This window comes from Xiphophorus maculatus, chromosome 7, assembly GCF_002775205.1.
Source record: "Xiphophorus maculatus strain JP 163 A chromosome 7, X_maculatus-5.0-male, whole genome shotgun sequence".
Taxonomy (NCBI): Eukaryota; Metazoa; Chordata; class Actinopteri; order Cyprinodontiformes; family Poeciliidae; genus Xiphophorus; species Xiphophorus maculatus.
The window spans coordinates 29840656-29855818 of record NC_036449.1 but is presented as its reverse complement, the minus strand read 5'-3'; the positions used below and the strand labels follow the sequence as shown (position 1 = coordinate 29855818).

The 15163-nt window shown below is 39.5% G+C and overlaps 1 protein-coding gene across 4 annotated transcripts in view; it reads right to left on the bottom strand.

The window, feature by feature from the left end:
* Positions 1-15163, bottom strand: part of LOC102221261 (poly(rC)-binding protein 3) — a 62185-nt gene that overhangs the window by 2576 nt on the left and 44446 nt on the right. For 2 of the 4 annotated variants that reach the window (XM_023337614.1, XM_023337612.1), the window contains exons 11-16: positions 14412-14540; positions 12932-13006; positions 10351-10392; positions 6394-6469; positions 2400-2452; positions 749-918 (exon numbers count right to left, since the gene is read on the bottom strand). In XM_023337614.1, coding sequence (XP_023193382.1) covers positions 749-918; positions 2400-2452; positions 6394-6469; positions 10351-10392; positions 12932-13006; positions 14412-14540 — 545 coding nt within the window. Of the gene's footprint in view, positions 1-748; positions 919-2399; positions 2453-6393; positions 6473-10350; positions 10393-12931; positions 13007-14411; positions 14541-15163 lie in introns of all 4 variants that reach the window. The other 2 variants (XM_023337613.1, XM_023337611.1) reach the window with 1 other exon arrangement.

Genomic DNA, 15163 nt, shown 5'->3' with positions numbered 1-15163 from the left:
TTGGAGTCGTGAGAAAGCAGTTAGCTGGAGGGGGAAATCTTTCTAAAGAAGTCAAAAACACAAAGCTTTGCTCGCTAGCTCTGCTGAGCTAACGCTGTTTAAATTAACCTCTGCTACTTTATTGGTGCTCAGATTTCTTGTTTTGTTTTCAATTGAATGTTAATTTGTAGATGGATTGTTTGATTGCTTCCAGCGTTAACTTGTCAACCTCCATGACTTACTTTTAAGAAATAGGGTTAGGGTTAGGGTTAGGGTTAGTAACCCTCCTCCGACAGAAATTTCTCTAATGTACATTTTCACACTTTGGGAGAAACATTATTAATGGAACAACTTCTAATGAAAAAAACTCACATTTGTTGCCATTAGCTGTGTTTCCATTGGCCAGATGATTGCGCAATTTGGAATTACAAAAATAAAGTCCCTTAATGGAAATACGACAATTTAAACTCATTTTAAGGATGTTACTACTGGTGGAAATAAGTGGAATAAGACGACAGGAAGTGGTTGGAGGATAATGGCGTAACGTGTTTTTTAATGACTTATCGCACATAAAAACTTGTTCACGTGTGATTTTAATTGTGGTTTTTTGACATTGACAGAATTTTGCGCACATTTGTACTGGAAACGCAGCTAATTACTGAGATACCAGATTCTCTCTTTCTTCAAAGAAGCAGAATAACACAGAGCTGTTTTGCTGGTTTTATGTTTTGGGCCAGTTGAGGCCCAGCTGGTCAGGCTGAAACGTTACCTGGCGTTGATGAGGTACTGAGCCAGGCTGATGTTTGCAGGGGTCCCTGTGATGGTTATCTGCCGCTCTGATGAGCCCTCCATGGCATTGGCGATTTTGATCTGCGCCCCAGACATCTGTCGAATCTCATTTATTTTGGTTCCCTGGCGTCCAATAATACAGCCTATTAGCTGTGAAGGAAAACGAACGAGTCAGAAGAAAAACCTCTGGGCTGTCTTGCAGCGTTTAGACTCAATAATTGATACGTTTAATAAAAAGGGAAGTGTAATGGGTTATGTAATGATCTGGGTTTTTAAAATCGTAGGAATTGTGGTTTGAGTAATGACACGGTCAGCAGATGATCTAATGGGGACGTTCAGCTTTGTGCCAACAGGATGAAGGAGTTTAAGTTTGAAGGATTATGTTTTGTCTAAAGAGACAGTGATATATTATGTTACTCATCAGCTTTTATCAGATTAAACCAATATTATTATTTTTAAAACTCAGGGATTCTTAAAAGTAATATCAATTTAAAGAGACCAATTCACCTAACAGTCATGTTTCACTGTTCAACCTTTTTGCTGCACATTAGTAAAAACTACACCATCATACAGCAGTCATTTTTATTTAAACCCTAATCTCTAAATTAACATTTTCTCTGCCAATAAACTTCTATATGGGTTGTATAAGGTTCTATCTTTGTGTTTCTGTGCGAATTTTGAGATTTTTGTGTATATTTGATCAGTTTCAGTGCTGCCCTCTTTGGGTTGAACAGTGGTAGTGCAGTTTAATTTTTCCATTGGTTACAGCTTGGTACAGCAACAACCTGCATTCGTTTCTAAAACCATCTCACTCAGACACACGCCCCCTAGTGGCGAGTCAGGAGGTGGATTAGTGATCGTTCCCATGGTGATCAATAATCGGTAGTGTGTGATTCATTTGCAGTGTGGACACGGAGTGGAACCGGTCTCCTCTGCTCGGAAAACTGTTGATTTGTAACTTTGGCTCCATATTTTGCAACTTTTTAGAGACTTTTTTTTTAAAGTGACTAGCAGTAAATCTAGTGACATTTTCTCTTACCGCTGCAGCGAGAGGACCCTTTCCACCACATGTCCACAATCACACTAGCTTCATAATGCTATGTTCAATGCTATGTATGCTAGCTATTCCTGCTCTGTGTCACCACCAGGGGGCGTGTCTGAGATGGTTTTATACCGGAACATCCACCAACCTGGACTGCTGGAACCAATAGAAAAATTGGACTGCAGTACCACCGTTCAACCCAAAGAGGGCAGCACTGAGAAGGTTTTAGGCAAAAATATTGCAGAATTTAAATAATTTACACCAAAATGTTATAATTTTCACAGAAATATGAAGATAGCACCCTTAAGAATTACTTTACAAAGCTTATTTGCAAAAAAGTAGTTTATTTATTTATTAGTTACATTTTAATAAAGATAGCAAAATATAGTTTTGGTACTCTTTAATTTGTGTGGATCATCAATGCATCAATCCTGTTACATGACTGTGCATTAATGTGCGATGTGAAATAACTCTTATGATCTGAGCTTAAAACAGATCATAAGAGACACACTTTCTTGTTCATCTTATATTTGATCTTGATGAAAAACACACGTATCTATGGATCTGAGGCTTTTCCTGCTGTACTCACATCATTAGGAATGGTGAGTTCGTGGGTGCTGGCTGGTGGGCTGGCATCCAAACCTAAGATCAGGTACAACAGTTAAAAAACTTTGAATCTACGAAGTTACTAAAATGTAAAAGTTAGATCTGTAAACATTAAATATAGATACAGGATAGGATAATAAGCAACATTGGTTCTCTGTTTAAATATACAAACCTATTTTCATGTAGGACATTCAGTAGCTCAGGTTTTTAAAAGTTGACCAGAGTTGCCAACAATCAACGTCGGCATTTTTCAGCATATGGATTCTGATGAGTTAAACTGGGTCAGATTATGGTGGAGAGGGATGTTAGATTATGGGGCTGAAGCAAAGTGAGTGGTTGATCGCTTTAACATTGTGTCAGACGTGTAGAGAAATGCATATAACAAAAGGAACATATTGGTAAATCCTGCCATAATAGCAGTTTTAATATCTGATATCAGTACTGGTGAAAATGTTCATGTCTGTCCATCCCTAACGATTACTCTTCTGTAGTTTAGAAAATTAACCTGTTGCAATAAAAGCTCATTTTCCAAATAACCAGGACAAAAATTACATAAAGCTGAAAACATATTCAACACAGAGATAAAAATAAAAAGCATCAGATAGGAAAATCTGCATACTGGAGTTTGAGTTTTTGTCTGTCCTCTTTCAGTTTTATGATGTTTGTGTCCGTCATGCGACTTACAGGATCTTTGTAAAAAACAGAAACATATTTATTTTCCAGTTCGTCTGTAAAGCTTTTTCTGTGCTTTGTAAACGTCAGCAGAACGCCGTCTTTTCTCTTTCTGCCACGCGTTCGCTGCCGTCCCCTCCTGGTCTGAACCAACCGCGACGCAGAGAGGACGTCAGCGAACGGCAGCCCAGGCAGTTTAAGTGCATTATTGATCCTCTAAAAACGATGAAAATCCAGAGATTTTCATCAAAGAAAGCCAATCAGAACATGAAGAGTGGACATGTCCGAGGAAAAGAAAATGTTTGCTCACTCTGCATCTCTTTTTGCTTCTAGCAGCATTTCTGTGTGCACACACTGGAGGTGCTGATTTTAGCTCTGAGCTAATGCTAACCCATCTTAACACAGACCCATAAAGATACACAAAATTTTAATAAACACCAAAATATAAAGAAATTTATTACAGCAGAAGTTATAATATTTTAAAGAATGTTTAGTAATTTGATTTAACTTTAGACTGGTAAATTTAACTTTAGCTTAGAAAATAGAGTTGGCTAATAGCTAGCCTGGTGAGATATAAGTTAAAGAACAATACAAGAAAATGTTAATGTGAACATTGCTGTGACCAAACTTAGCATTTTGAAGTAATGTGAAGGAAATTAATTGTCTGAGTGTAAAAATATTTATATTTAATGTGAGTCACTGAATGTAAAGGCAGCTACTGGTTAGCCTAGCTTAGCACACTGGGGGTTACAGTAAACGGTGTAAAACATTAGAATATAAACCCACTTCAAAACACAATGTTTTAAATAGTTTACTTTAACTATTCAGCTGTAGTAATGGAACAAAGTTAAACATTGTTAGATTTTATTCTCATACTGAGATCATTTTATAGTTAGCCTAGCTTAACACTAAGTGCTAACGCCTGTTAGTCATCTAGCTAACACTAAACTCATGAGCAAAAGCAGCAGAACTCATTCTCCTTTGCAAAACATTTCAGTTCTCATCAAGTTGAATGAAGATCACACTTAAAACGTTTTCCTTTCACGTGACGTTGTTACTGTCGACTCATCTAGAGGAAAATGGAGCAGATATGCTGCCAACACTGAAACCAAGCTGTAAACCCAACACTACGACCTCAATCCACACGTTGCCAACCTTCAAGCAACAATAATTCTCCAGAGATCCATTCATGTTGTGGCTGTTCACCAGTAACACTTCATCCAGTGTGAAGGTGGTACCAAATATTACCAACATCTACCACTTTGAAAAATAATAAACTAAGTGAACCCTCGCTGTAACGCGGTTCACGGCTTCGCTGAGTTTTTTGTGCAGGTTTTTTTTTTTCATAGTGCATTGTGTTCTGCGTCCTGATTGGCTAAACCGTCTCCGCGCTTCTTCTCTACCTGTGTGCTAATAACGTTACAGTATTTAAATATACGTAGAAGAAAGAAAGAGCGACAACAACTACCGATAATAACTATGTTCTTCTCCTGAAAACACTCACCTGCCGCTCAGGCTTCAGGAGAAAAAGCCAGTAGAGAGCGGAGTCAGGCCGCGGCGTCGCAGAGGATCAGGGAAACACCAGTCACAATTTGTCCTACTGTACTTCGTATTGATGATTAAAATGATTATTTTACTGTAGTGATTTGTAAGAAAGCGTTATATTGGTTAAAAAAAATGCTTAGGCCTGAAAACAGTTTTTGTTCTTTGGTTTCAATGTAAAGTATTTAATTATGCTGTATAGTAATTGTAAAAAATGAAGGTAACTACTCCACAGATTTCATCTATCACTGGTTCTTTTTGGAACGCAACAACCGCAAAAACGAGGGTTCACTGTAAACCTTCATCTAATTACAACATGAGAACACATCGTATGATTCAAGACCTTCCAATGCTCCTGATTTACACAATAATTTGATTTACTTTTTAGTAATTAAGTGATTTTAAGAAAATATCTGATTTGTTTTAGGATTCTGGTCTAGTAAAGAATGAATTGGTATCTTTCAGGCCTGCATATGTATAGACAAAAATTAATTTAATCAACGTCTCCCATAAATTCCTAATCAACTTTTATATGGAAACCTAAACGGATTGAGAACTTCGGACTGGACAGTCTGAGAGAGATTGAATTTCTGGCAACAAACAGGGATTAGAGCTGCGAGACTTGAGTTTTTTCTGTTTTGATCCATTCTTTGTTAGTCATTTATGTACGAAAGGTTTTTCCATATTCACTTCATTTCTCTGTGGTTATTATTGTCAGGAAGATGTTGCCATATTCATTATTTTATGTGTATTTTAGTTCATCCTCTATATCAGTGTTGGTACATTTCCTTTTCTATGACTCTACTTTTAAACATTTCTATGCTAATCCAAATTTCCTGGTCCATTTTGGCTCTTCAACATCACATTACATGCCAACAGTGGTGGGTATGCTAACTAAAACGGTAGCTATGCTAACGTTAAAAAATAATCATAAGCATTAGTTCCGCTAGCGCTAACGTGGTACACAAACATGGTTTTTAGCAGAAGCTAATGCTAAAGTGTCAGGAAGCTCTCAAGACATTTCACAAATATAAATTATTGCATGTACTTGTTCATGTAAGTGTTGTATTATTCTGTATACCTCCTAATTTTTGTATAGTTGCCGTTTGCTCAATAAAGTTTCTTTAAAAAAACAAGAAAGTGAGGAAACAGAACTACGTAAACAGTCTTCACTCACTTCAAAATAAGAGCAAAAATATAAACGTCTAATTACTTGAAGAATTCCTAACAAAACTTAACACATGTTGAACTTTATTCATCTGAACATTTTCAAAACGCTCACATAAATTAGCACTTTATATTTTTTCTGTAAGAATCGAAGCTAGTGAATTAGTGGATCTGATCGCTTGGTGTTTCCATTTTCCTCCTGAATTTGCAATACTTAAATAAAAGGGTTTGATAAGTTGTGATGTTTTAGATGAAGATGCTGCATCAATCTGTTGATTTTCACTTTTAGAAGAATCTTTAAGTGCATTGAAAATCTGTTGGTAGACTCTGTGACCTGCTGCCTGCGATAATGTGACTGAATCAATCATAAGAGCAGCTTGTGTTTTCCTTTTTTCCCTCTTTACTGGAGTAATATCAGAAAGGAGCAAGAAAAAATATATGAGTTAAAGAAAATCAAAGGAGGAAAGAAACGACGGAGGCAAAGTCATGCTGTGCCAAAAGAGAAAGATAAGGTGCAAGGTAGGGGAAGAGAATAAATATATTTCTCTGGATGGAAAGAGGAGAAAACATCTACAGGGGACCTTGTGGGTACGTACCAGGGAAAGCAGGGGTGGTCTGTCCGAGAGGGGTAAAGGGAGTTTGCTGCATAGCCAACTGGTGGAGCTTGGTCAACTGCTGAAGGGTTAGGAGGGAAAGTAAAACTAAGAGGTTACTGTTACACAGGTCACACCAAGAAATGAAGAAAACATAAACCAGAGTGAAGAAAGGGTGAGGAGAAGGAAGACATGAGACGGGGCGGTGGAGGACAAAAAGCAAGAGACACAAAAAGATGATGGTTTTCTGATAGAAGATGCAAATTACCAGATAATGTGAGTCATTTTCCTGCCTTCTTGTGGTTCTCAAATATGTTTTAGTAATTTAATTTGCTCTCATGAATCTCCACAAGCAACCCGTAGCCTAACGCGCTCGTCAGGCGCTGCTGCGCTCTGAACATCATCACAGGTTGCTTTAAAAGCATCCTCTCCTTTTAAAAGGAGTTTTTAACGAGGGTGGGAAGAGGTGGTCAAGTCTGCACTTGAGTGATTGCACCGTCAGCCGCCAGCTCCTCTGGCATCAATCACCGTTCGGCTTTGAAATAGTGGATCTGACACAAGGTGGCTCTTGAGATGCTCCAATGACAAGGACAGATGAAGGCAGATTATTAACGGAGACGGGACGGGCTGCTGAGGCGTCGGCATCAACGCTGCCCCGCCGTCTTTATGATCCGCACCAGGACCGTTTCATGGTATCGGCCGGGTGTCATGGTACCTTTCATGGTATCGACCTGGTATCATGGTACCTTTCATGGTATCGACCAGGTCTTACCGACTGCTGAGCTGCAGGATCACCTGAAACTAAAGCAACTTCAGAAGATCTGAATAGAGCCTCTGTGTCTACAAACAGCGTAAACCAGAGATTTACTGACACTTTGGATGTTAGCGCACCTTAAAAAGCCTTTAGTTCATGCATCTAAAATTAAGGCCTTAAAATGTCTTAACTTCGTCAGAAATAATGTAAGTTGGACTTAAATACGTTAGTCACAGTCTTAGACTTTGTTGAGGCAGGACTATTTAGTCTTATGTGGATTTTCTTGACCCAGGGGACTTTTCCGTCCATGGGGTTCTGTCACTCGAGGCAGATGAGGCTACCGCTAATTAGCTGCAAATATACCTTTGCTAGCCATGTAGCTAGCCTTTTTTGCACCCATCATTGGTACTTTTATTGCCGGTTGGTTTGGTGATGTTTGTCTATGCGTCTGGCTCACGTCTGTTGCCAAACCGTACGACGCTCCGTAGAGTCTGTGCTAAAAAGCTTGGCACTACTACATAAAATATTCATTGTGATGCAATACAATGATCTTAAATATCACTCAAAATTCTCTTAAAAAGTCTTATATTTGAATTGAAACCCTGACGTTACAGATTTCTTTCTCATGTTTCCAACATTACAATGCATCAAAAAACAGTTCATGTCAAGACTTTCTAATCAAATTCCTTAAATTGAAGCAAATCAGAAGATCTGATTCTGACAGGAACTGGCCTGTCTGAACAGAAGAAACCAATTATTGGGGCCTGCCATGCAAAGCAATGGCAGGAACCTATTACTATTGTCGGAGAAAGTGTTTCTTTCTTCTTCTTTATTTTTCTTCCGTAACCGTTAATGCGGCTCGTACCGCTGGGTGCACACCTACAAATGAGGTATCAAAACGTGCAGAAAATTCACGCCATTCCAGCTATTACTTTTGGTGGGATTTGGGCTTAACGTGGCGACATAATTCGCAAAAAACTACGAAAAAAACCCCATTATAAGTCAATGGGAAAAATCCTAGAAATACCCTATTTTTGAGGATTTTCTGTGTCGTCACAATTTCACCTAGAAATGCCATTCAAATTTCATTTTGTAGATACGTCTGTGATCTCTTCGAAAGTGAAGACGGCTCGTCGATACCAGTTACGGTTTGTCCACAATTTGCCTCTAAGCGACCCAAAGTTTCTCATTTTTCCTAAAGTTAGAGTGCGTCTCTGGCTGCTTAGAGTGAGAGATGAAGACAACTTTTTCAGCCCAAATCATTTTTGAAATCGCCATCACGCCCACAAATATCGCACGATTAGTATCAAAATCGGTCCTGACATTGATACGCCTGTCTGCTCCGGTAAAATGTTTTCGAAATTTATCTAGACCGTACGGTTTTCTGTCACGGTGCTTCAGAGCAAAGTCATGCGACAGGATTTTCTGAGGCTGTCTGAGGCTCTCTCCCATGTATTTGAATAGAATTTCAGATCTGGGCACAACATTTCTTTCTCTCATCGCTGTAAATGCTCTGAGTGAGGTACAGATATGAATCTCGGGACTATCGCAGAAGACACATAGGCCTCTCATACGCTCGAAACGCTTTTCGAATATGTATTACGGTTCCCGAACACGAAGGATTTGTTTCCAATGCTTTTTTTCAGTAAAACGTGTAGGCTCAAACACACAATTGTGTGTTTGAGAGCTCAGAGCTCACAGCTCACACCTGCTGAGACCATTATTTACCATGGCAACGGAACTCAAGAGGCTATTGGCTGGTGGTCAGGACTACAAATACGCATCGCTGTAGTTCTATCTATCCTCAGTTGAAACAGATCAGGACTGAGAACTGGCCTTTACAACTACTTGCTGCTATGGGCTGTATATAACTGATTTAACTCAGTAACTGTTACACATGGGATTAGTTTGGAACTTTAAAATTAAGCATATTGAAAATTTCAAAATAAAAGCCCTGAATATTTTTACATGACGTAATTGCTCTTTTTGGCTTTATTTGACTTTTTCATCCAAAGCACTCTTACATGTGGTATTAGTTCGGAACTTTAAAATGAAGCATACTGAAAATTTCAAAATAAAAGCCTTGAATATTTTTACATCAGCTACTTGTGTTTTGAGCATTATATAACTATTTTCACCCAAGGACTATTACGCATGGGATTAGTTTGTCCCTTTGAAATGAAGTTTAACAAAACTTCCAAAATAAAAGCCTTGACAACATTTTAAATCGTACCGAATGGTGCACGTCCACCTCGCTTAACGTTCTTGCGGTTCTCCGCGTGCCACTGATTACGTCGCGGCGTTCTTTAGCGTCGATGCCGATTTGTAGCGACGACGCCGTGCCCAAACCCCACGGGCGCGCCTCGGCAGGCCCCGGCTAAATTTCTTCCGAAATTTTCTAGTTTACTTACACTGTGCAGAAAGACATCATTATTTTTTTCTGTTTTTATTAAACTTATTTCAGACTTTGACGTTTACAGTCGGATAACAATGCTTTCAGAAACTATTGATGACTTTCTAAGCTCCGATAAGTTTAATTTACAAAAGACCTTGTGAATACGTTAAAATGCTCGTTAAACAGTTATTATCCACAATGAAACAAGTCTGAAACGCCGCTCACAGAGGAAGAAGTCACCGCTCCAACAGTAACGTAAGAAACAGATTACAGGGTTAGACTTCCTGTGGGAACAAACTTCATTTCATATCATTGTGTCTGATGGTAATTAAGTTAAGAGTGTGTTGCTGTAATAACCATTAGGAAAGCAAAGGAGTTGCTTCCTATGTGGGAGGCAGCATCATGTTGTGGTGCCGTTTTGCTGCAGGAGGAACTGGTGCCTTTCATAAAATAGATGGCATCACAAAGACAGAACATTATGTGGAAATAATGAAGCAACATCTCATCAAGTGGATAACGTCACTTAGCAAAGAGTTGGTACAAACTTTCTATAGAGGCCATCAAAAGGTTTTGATCTCCATCTTGCTTCTTAGTTTCTAAATTAAAAATTGTTTCTGTTAGTTCACTCAGTGATCTAACAGAAACAATCCAACATCTGACCCAAAAACTGGGGAAGTGACGCCTGGTTTAATCACAGTGAAGATGGAAAGGTTGCTTCTGTTCTCATACTGTGTGTGTAAATGTCTAGTTTCAGGTGTAATTAAATGCAGAATCTGAACTGAATTAGAGGAAAAGAAAACAAAGAACTTACATCTGGGTGTGGGATGGCGTACTGTCCCTGGATTGTGTAGGCCTGAGAAGAAACAACAGCAAATAGAGACGTTTCACTCATGAGTCGACGCCTCGGCTGGCAGGAAGTAGCAAAGCAACAGAAAGGAGAAGTTTTTCTTTTCCATTTTGTACACAAGTGAACAGTACAGACATCTTAATTTTACGGTTTACTGCTCTCTCTTCTTTGCAGGATTGGAAATATTCATTTAAATCGGCTGGTTTCCTGGCAGAAACTTGGCGTTTAATCAAATGTTCAACATGTTTGGGGCTGGAGTCAGGCCAGAAGCTTTTTCAATCTGAAACCAGGCTGGGTGTTTATTTGGGATCATTCCCCTGCTGGGAGATCCAGCTGTGTTCAGGATTTAACCATCTGACCCAAACCGCCCCCTCAGACGGAAAGAAAAGGGTTAAAATGTTCGAGAACAACCAGGGAAGCGCCCAGTATCAAGCCAGAACCAGTTTAATTTGACCGTGGGTGGACAGGCTGCTGGTCAGGAGGGAAACCCGAAGTCAACGGCTTCAAGCTGGACTGAAATCTGCAGCTGCCCACATGGAGAAAAACCAAATCATGATATGAGATTTTAGTTGTTTGGCCAAACTATAGGAAGCATTTTTGGAGAAAACATGAGATCTAGAAGCACTTTTCCACCTGTCAAACATGGCGGTAGCAGCATCATGCTGTGGGGTTGTCTCACTTTAGGTGAAACAAAACTAAACAATAAACACTTTGGGACAATGAACTGGTTCTGAATTTAACAAGATATTAACCATCTGGGAACGCTCCGGCCTCAAACCTGCTGGAAATGTTCAGATTACGCCAAAAAGATCCACAGAAACCAACTTCTGAAGGATGGACCAGGCAGTCAGTTAAGCCGGGATGTCCAGAAAAAAGTTGCAGGAAGAAAGAATAGTTGCACTCTGCTTCATGTCTTTTACCATATTATTAAAAACAGCAGCATGTTTATCTGCTCCAGACTCCCTCTAGTGGTCTGGAGGATCTCCATTTCACGCTGGTTTTCCCTCTGTAGCATTTCATTTGCAACATTTTCTTGTTGCATTTGGTTTTTTGTGTGTTTTTGAGTTTATCGTATTTAAAGCGTGTTTGTGCCTGCTTAGCTAAGGATGCATTTCAAATGTATCATTATAAGTTAATTAAGTTGGACTTACTGAATTAAACTTGGATCAGCAGAGATAAGAACTGCCATGTATTAATCATGCAATGAGATCTGACTTCTCCAGAGAAAACTTGACCATCCTCTGAAGTGCAGAGATGCCAGGCTGACAAGCGGGAGTCTCGGCTTTAAAAGCAGAATCAAAACAGAGTGATGTCACACTAAAGTGGCCGATTTCCCAGCAAGCCTTGCAGCTGCTGCCTGTTTTCCTGGCTGATAAGACTCACGCTTGGCATAGATAATCACAGATGACAAACGCTGAGATAAGATGATTCAGTGGCTGGAGCGGAGCGGGCAGCGGGGTCACCAGGAACAGGGTTCAAAAACAAGAGAGTTTGCAAAAAATGCAACTTTATTTTTGTTTTTAAAGTTTTTAAAACGTAAAATATTAGCATTGAGATAAAATGTTACGTAACGCCATGAGTGGTGACATTTTTCAAAGGAGTAAAAATAATAAGAACCACATTATTAAGCTCCATAAAAAACAAATCTAACACAATTAAATCACTATTTAATCAACAAAATAGCAACTTTTCAATTGGCATTAAATATACTTTTCAGCAAAGCCACTTTTCTGTTTAATTTCTTTTTCATTGGTTGGACGTAATACTTTAATCTCAAATGTCATGTTTTCATAACTAAACAGAAAATCATCATAATTAGCAGAAATAAAAGTTTAATTCATGAGTGTAATTAATCTGTATGTTTGAGTTTTTATGTTGTGAATCGAGTTACTAATATAAACTTCAACATTATCCTAATTTCTAGAATATAACTTTGTATTTAAAGAATCTTACAAATAATGAGCAAAGCTAATTAGAAACATTTCTTTTAATTTTGGCTTGTATTCTTTTTTTAATACTTTTTTTTCCCATAAGAAAAATACATAAAAAAGGTCAATTTTGGGGTTAAGGAAGAGATCTTAAAAACAAGAATACCAAACATGGCCAGGCAGAAAACACCACATGATTAAGCTCCATAAAAAGTTTAAAATCCTTAAAATGTTAATTATTAGATGTAATTTTATGTTTCTCAGCTGGATATATAGGTTTTTTTTAAATCTATTCTTCACTTATTTCCATAAATCTGCATCTAAACCTTTTCAGAACTGTAATTTGGGCTGTGAAGTAAAAAACCTTTGACATTTTTCCACACAGACTTTAGTATTTCCTGTTTCCCAGCAGCATAAAGAAAACAAACAGCTTCTTCTGGACCTTTTGTGCTTCGCAGCGTCTTTCCTTACCGAGAGCTAACGATCTGCATGAGGAGGCAGGAAAACTCTGGGCTGCTGACGCTGCAGTAAAAATCAGGTTCTGCTGTAGGGACAAACTAATGAGCTAACGCTAGCTCAGCTAATGCTAACTCAGCTAATGCTAACTCAGCACTCACCTGGCCACCTGAAAAAATGACTGGGGTGGAGGCAGGCTTTGGGCGGTAAGGGATGGTGGCACCTTTAGGTGGGGACTGAAAGAAACAGAAAAGATGGTTATTCTGCTTCATCAGCTTTATTTTATTTTAATAAATGTAGAGGAAACGTGTTCATCTCTTAGGAAGGACTCTCGTTACATTATGAATGAAATGAAGCATAGCTGTGCTCCGTCCTGCTGTGAGTTTGTTGCAGTCATATAATTTTAGCACTTAAAATAAACTTGTCTGCAGATCCTTTATGGTGTTTGTTAAAGCTGCAGTCAAAAGCTAAAACAACTGAGTTATTTAGTTTATCTCAACAGGAAAAAATGGGGTTCATTTTTCAAAGTTGATATTTTCATGTTCATTTAATGTCAGTTTCGAATTAAATATAAATATTTAGTTGGCAAGTGAAATATTTTGCTATAATTTGTCTTTGTTGTTAAGTTACAAACACTTTAAAAACTAGCCTCAAACTAAATATGTAGCTGGTTAGCTACATATTTAGTTTAGTTAAATATTAGTTTGCTTGCTATCCAAATATTTATCTTTAAACTATAGTAATTTGAAGATAAAGGTTTATATAGCAAGCTAAATATTTAGCTTTGTAGCCTTAAAAGTAAATTATTTAGTTTAGTAACCATCCATCCATCCATCCATCCATCTTCTTCCGCTTATCCGAGGTCGGGTCGCGGGGGTAGCAGCTTCAGAAGGGAGGCCCAGACTTCCCTCTCCCCGGCCACTTCTTCTAGCTCCTCCGGGGGAATCCCGAGGCGTTCCCAGGCCAGCCGAGAGACATAGTCCCTCCAGCGTGTCCTGGGTCTTCCCCTCCTCCCGGTGGGACCTGAACTCCTCACCAGGGAGGCGTCCAGGAGGCATCCTGACCAGATGCTCCTCAACTGGCTCCTCTTGATGTGAAGGAGCAGCGGCTCTACTCTGAGTCTCTCCCAGATGACTGAGCTTCTCTCTCTAAGGGAGAGCCCAGCCACCCTACGGAGAAAACCCATTTCGGCCGCTTGTCTCGTTCTTTCGGTCATGACCCAAAGCTCATGACCATAGATGAGGGTGGGAACGTGGATCGACCGGTAAATGTTTAGTAACTAAACATTTAGAAAGTTAAATATTTTTAGTGAGCTAAATAACTTCACTAAATATTAAACTAAGCTTTATATTTACTCAGCTAAATATTTAGCTTGAAGCTAAAGTTTTTAAAGTGTGTAACTTGACAAGCGACACCCCATAACATCTAGTAAATATAGTTTAATCAGTGCAGATGCAGCATCTGATTTAAATTTTCTCTGAAGCCCAGTGGGAGCAGTGAGGATGTACTTGGTTAAAAAGCAGGTAATTTATCTGATGTTTTAACCAGCCGGTGCTGTGTGTGTGTGTGTGTGTGTGTGTGTGTATGTGTGTGTGTGTGGGTTTTTTTAATGTGACTGCGGCGTTGCGGCGGAAACTTTACCTCCAGCATGACCACACAGATCTGTTTGACACACTGGATGATGGCTTCTGGGGTTCCAGAGATTGTCACGGCGCGTTCGGTGGAGTTGGGCAGCATGTCCCCCGCCACCTGAACCTGGGCCCCTGTGGACTGGAGAAGAAGACGGGTCGAGTGTTTGCAGGGTGACTCTGTAACCGGCTCCTGCTGGGAAACAAACTGTTCTGTCACGCGGCGCCTCCAGGTGCAGGGTGGATGTTTGTTTTACAGCTTCTCAGTTAATTGAACTAATTAAGATGTTTAGTCTGGCCTCGTCTTTATGGACATGTCTGTTATTGGAGACATGTCCATCTGGGATAACAACATCCTGCCTTCAGGACATGCTGCTTGGCACCAATCTCCCTCCGTACAACATTTCCCAGGTCCCATCTGCTGACATTAACCTGAGGGCAACAGCAGCTTGTAGACACTGAGTTTGAGTTAATATAGTTGACAGTAAATGTTACTGTCTTCTTGTCCCCTGGCTGTCGCTTCGCCGTCTTAGAGGGACGCTTCATTGTTTTTTCTTGCATCATTTCTTAACTAGAGGTTCCATCATTGTTACTTGGGCTTGACGGTTCTGTCAATAAATGCCAAACATGACTTTGCCTCAAGCTTCTGTTTTCTCCGTGTCTCAGAAACTGTTCACACGTCTCAGGATGACCAGCTGGACCTCCGCCGTGACGACAACATGGCCGACACATCGTCCTCTGAAGGTTGTCTGGTGTCTTCAGCCA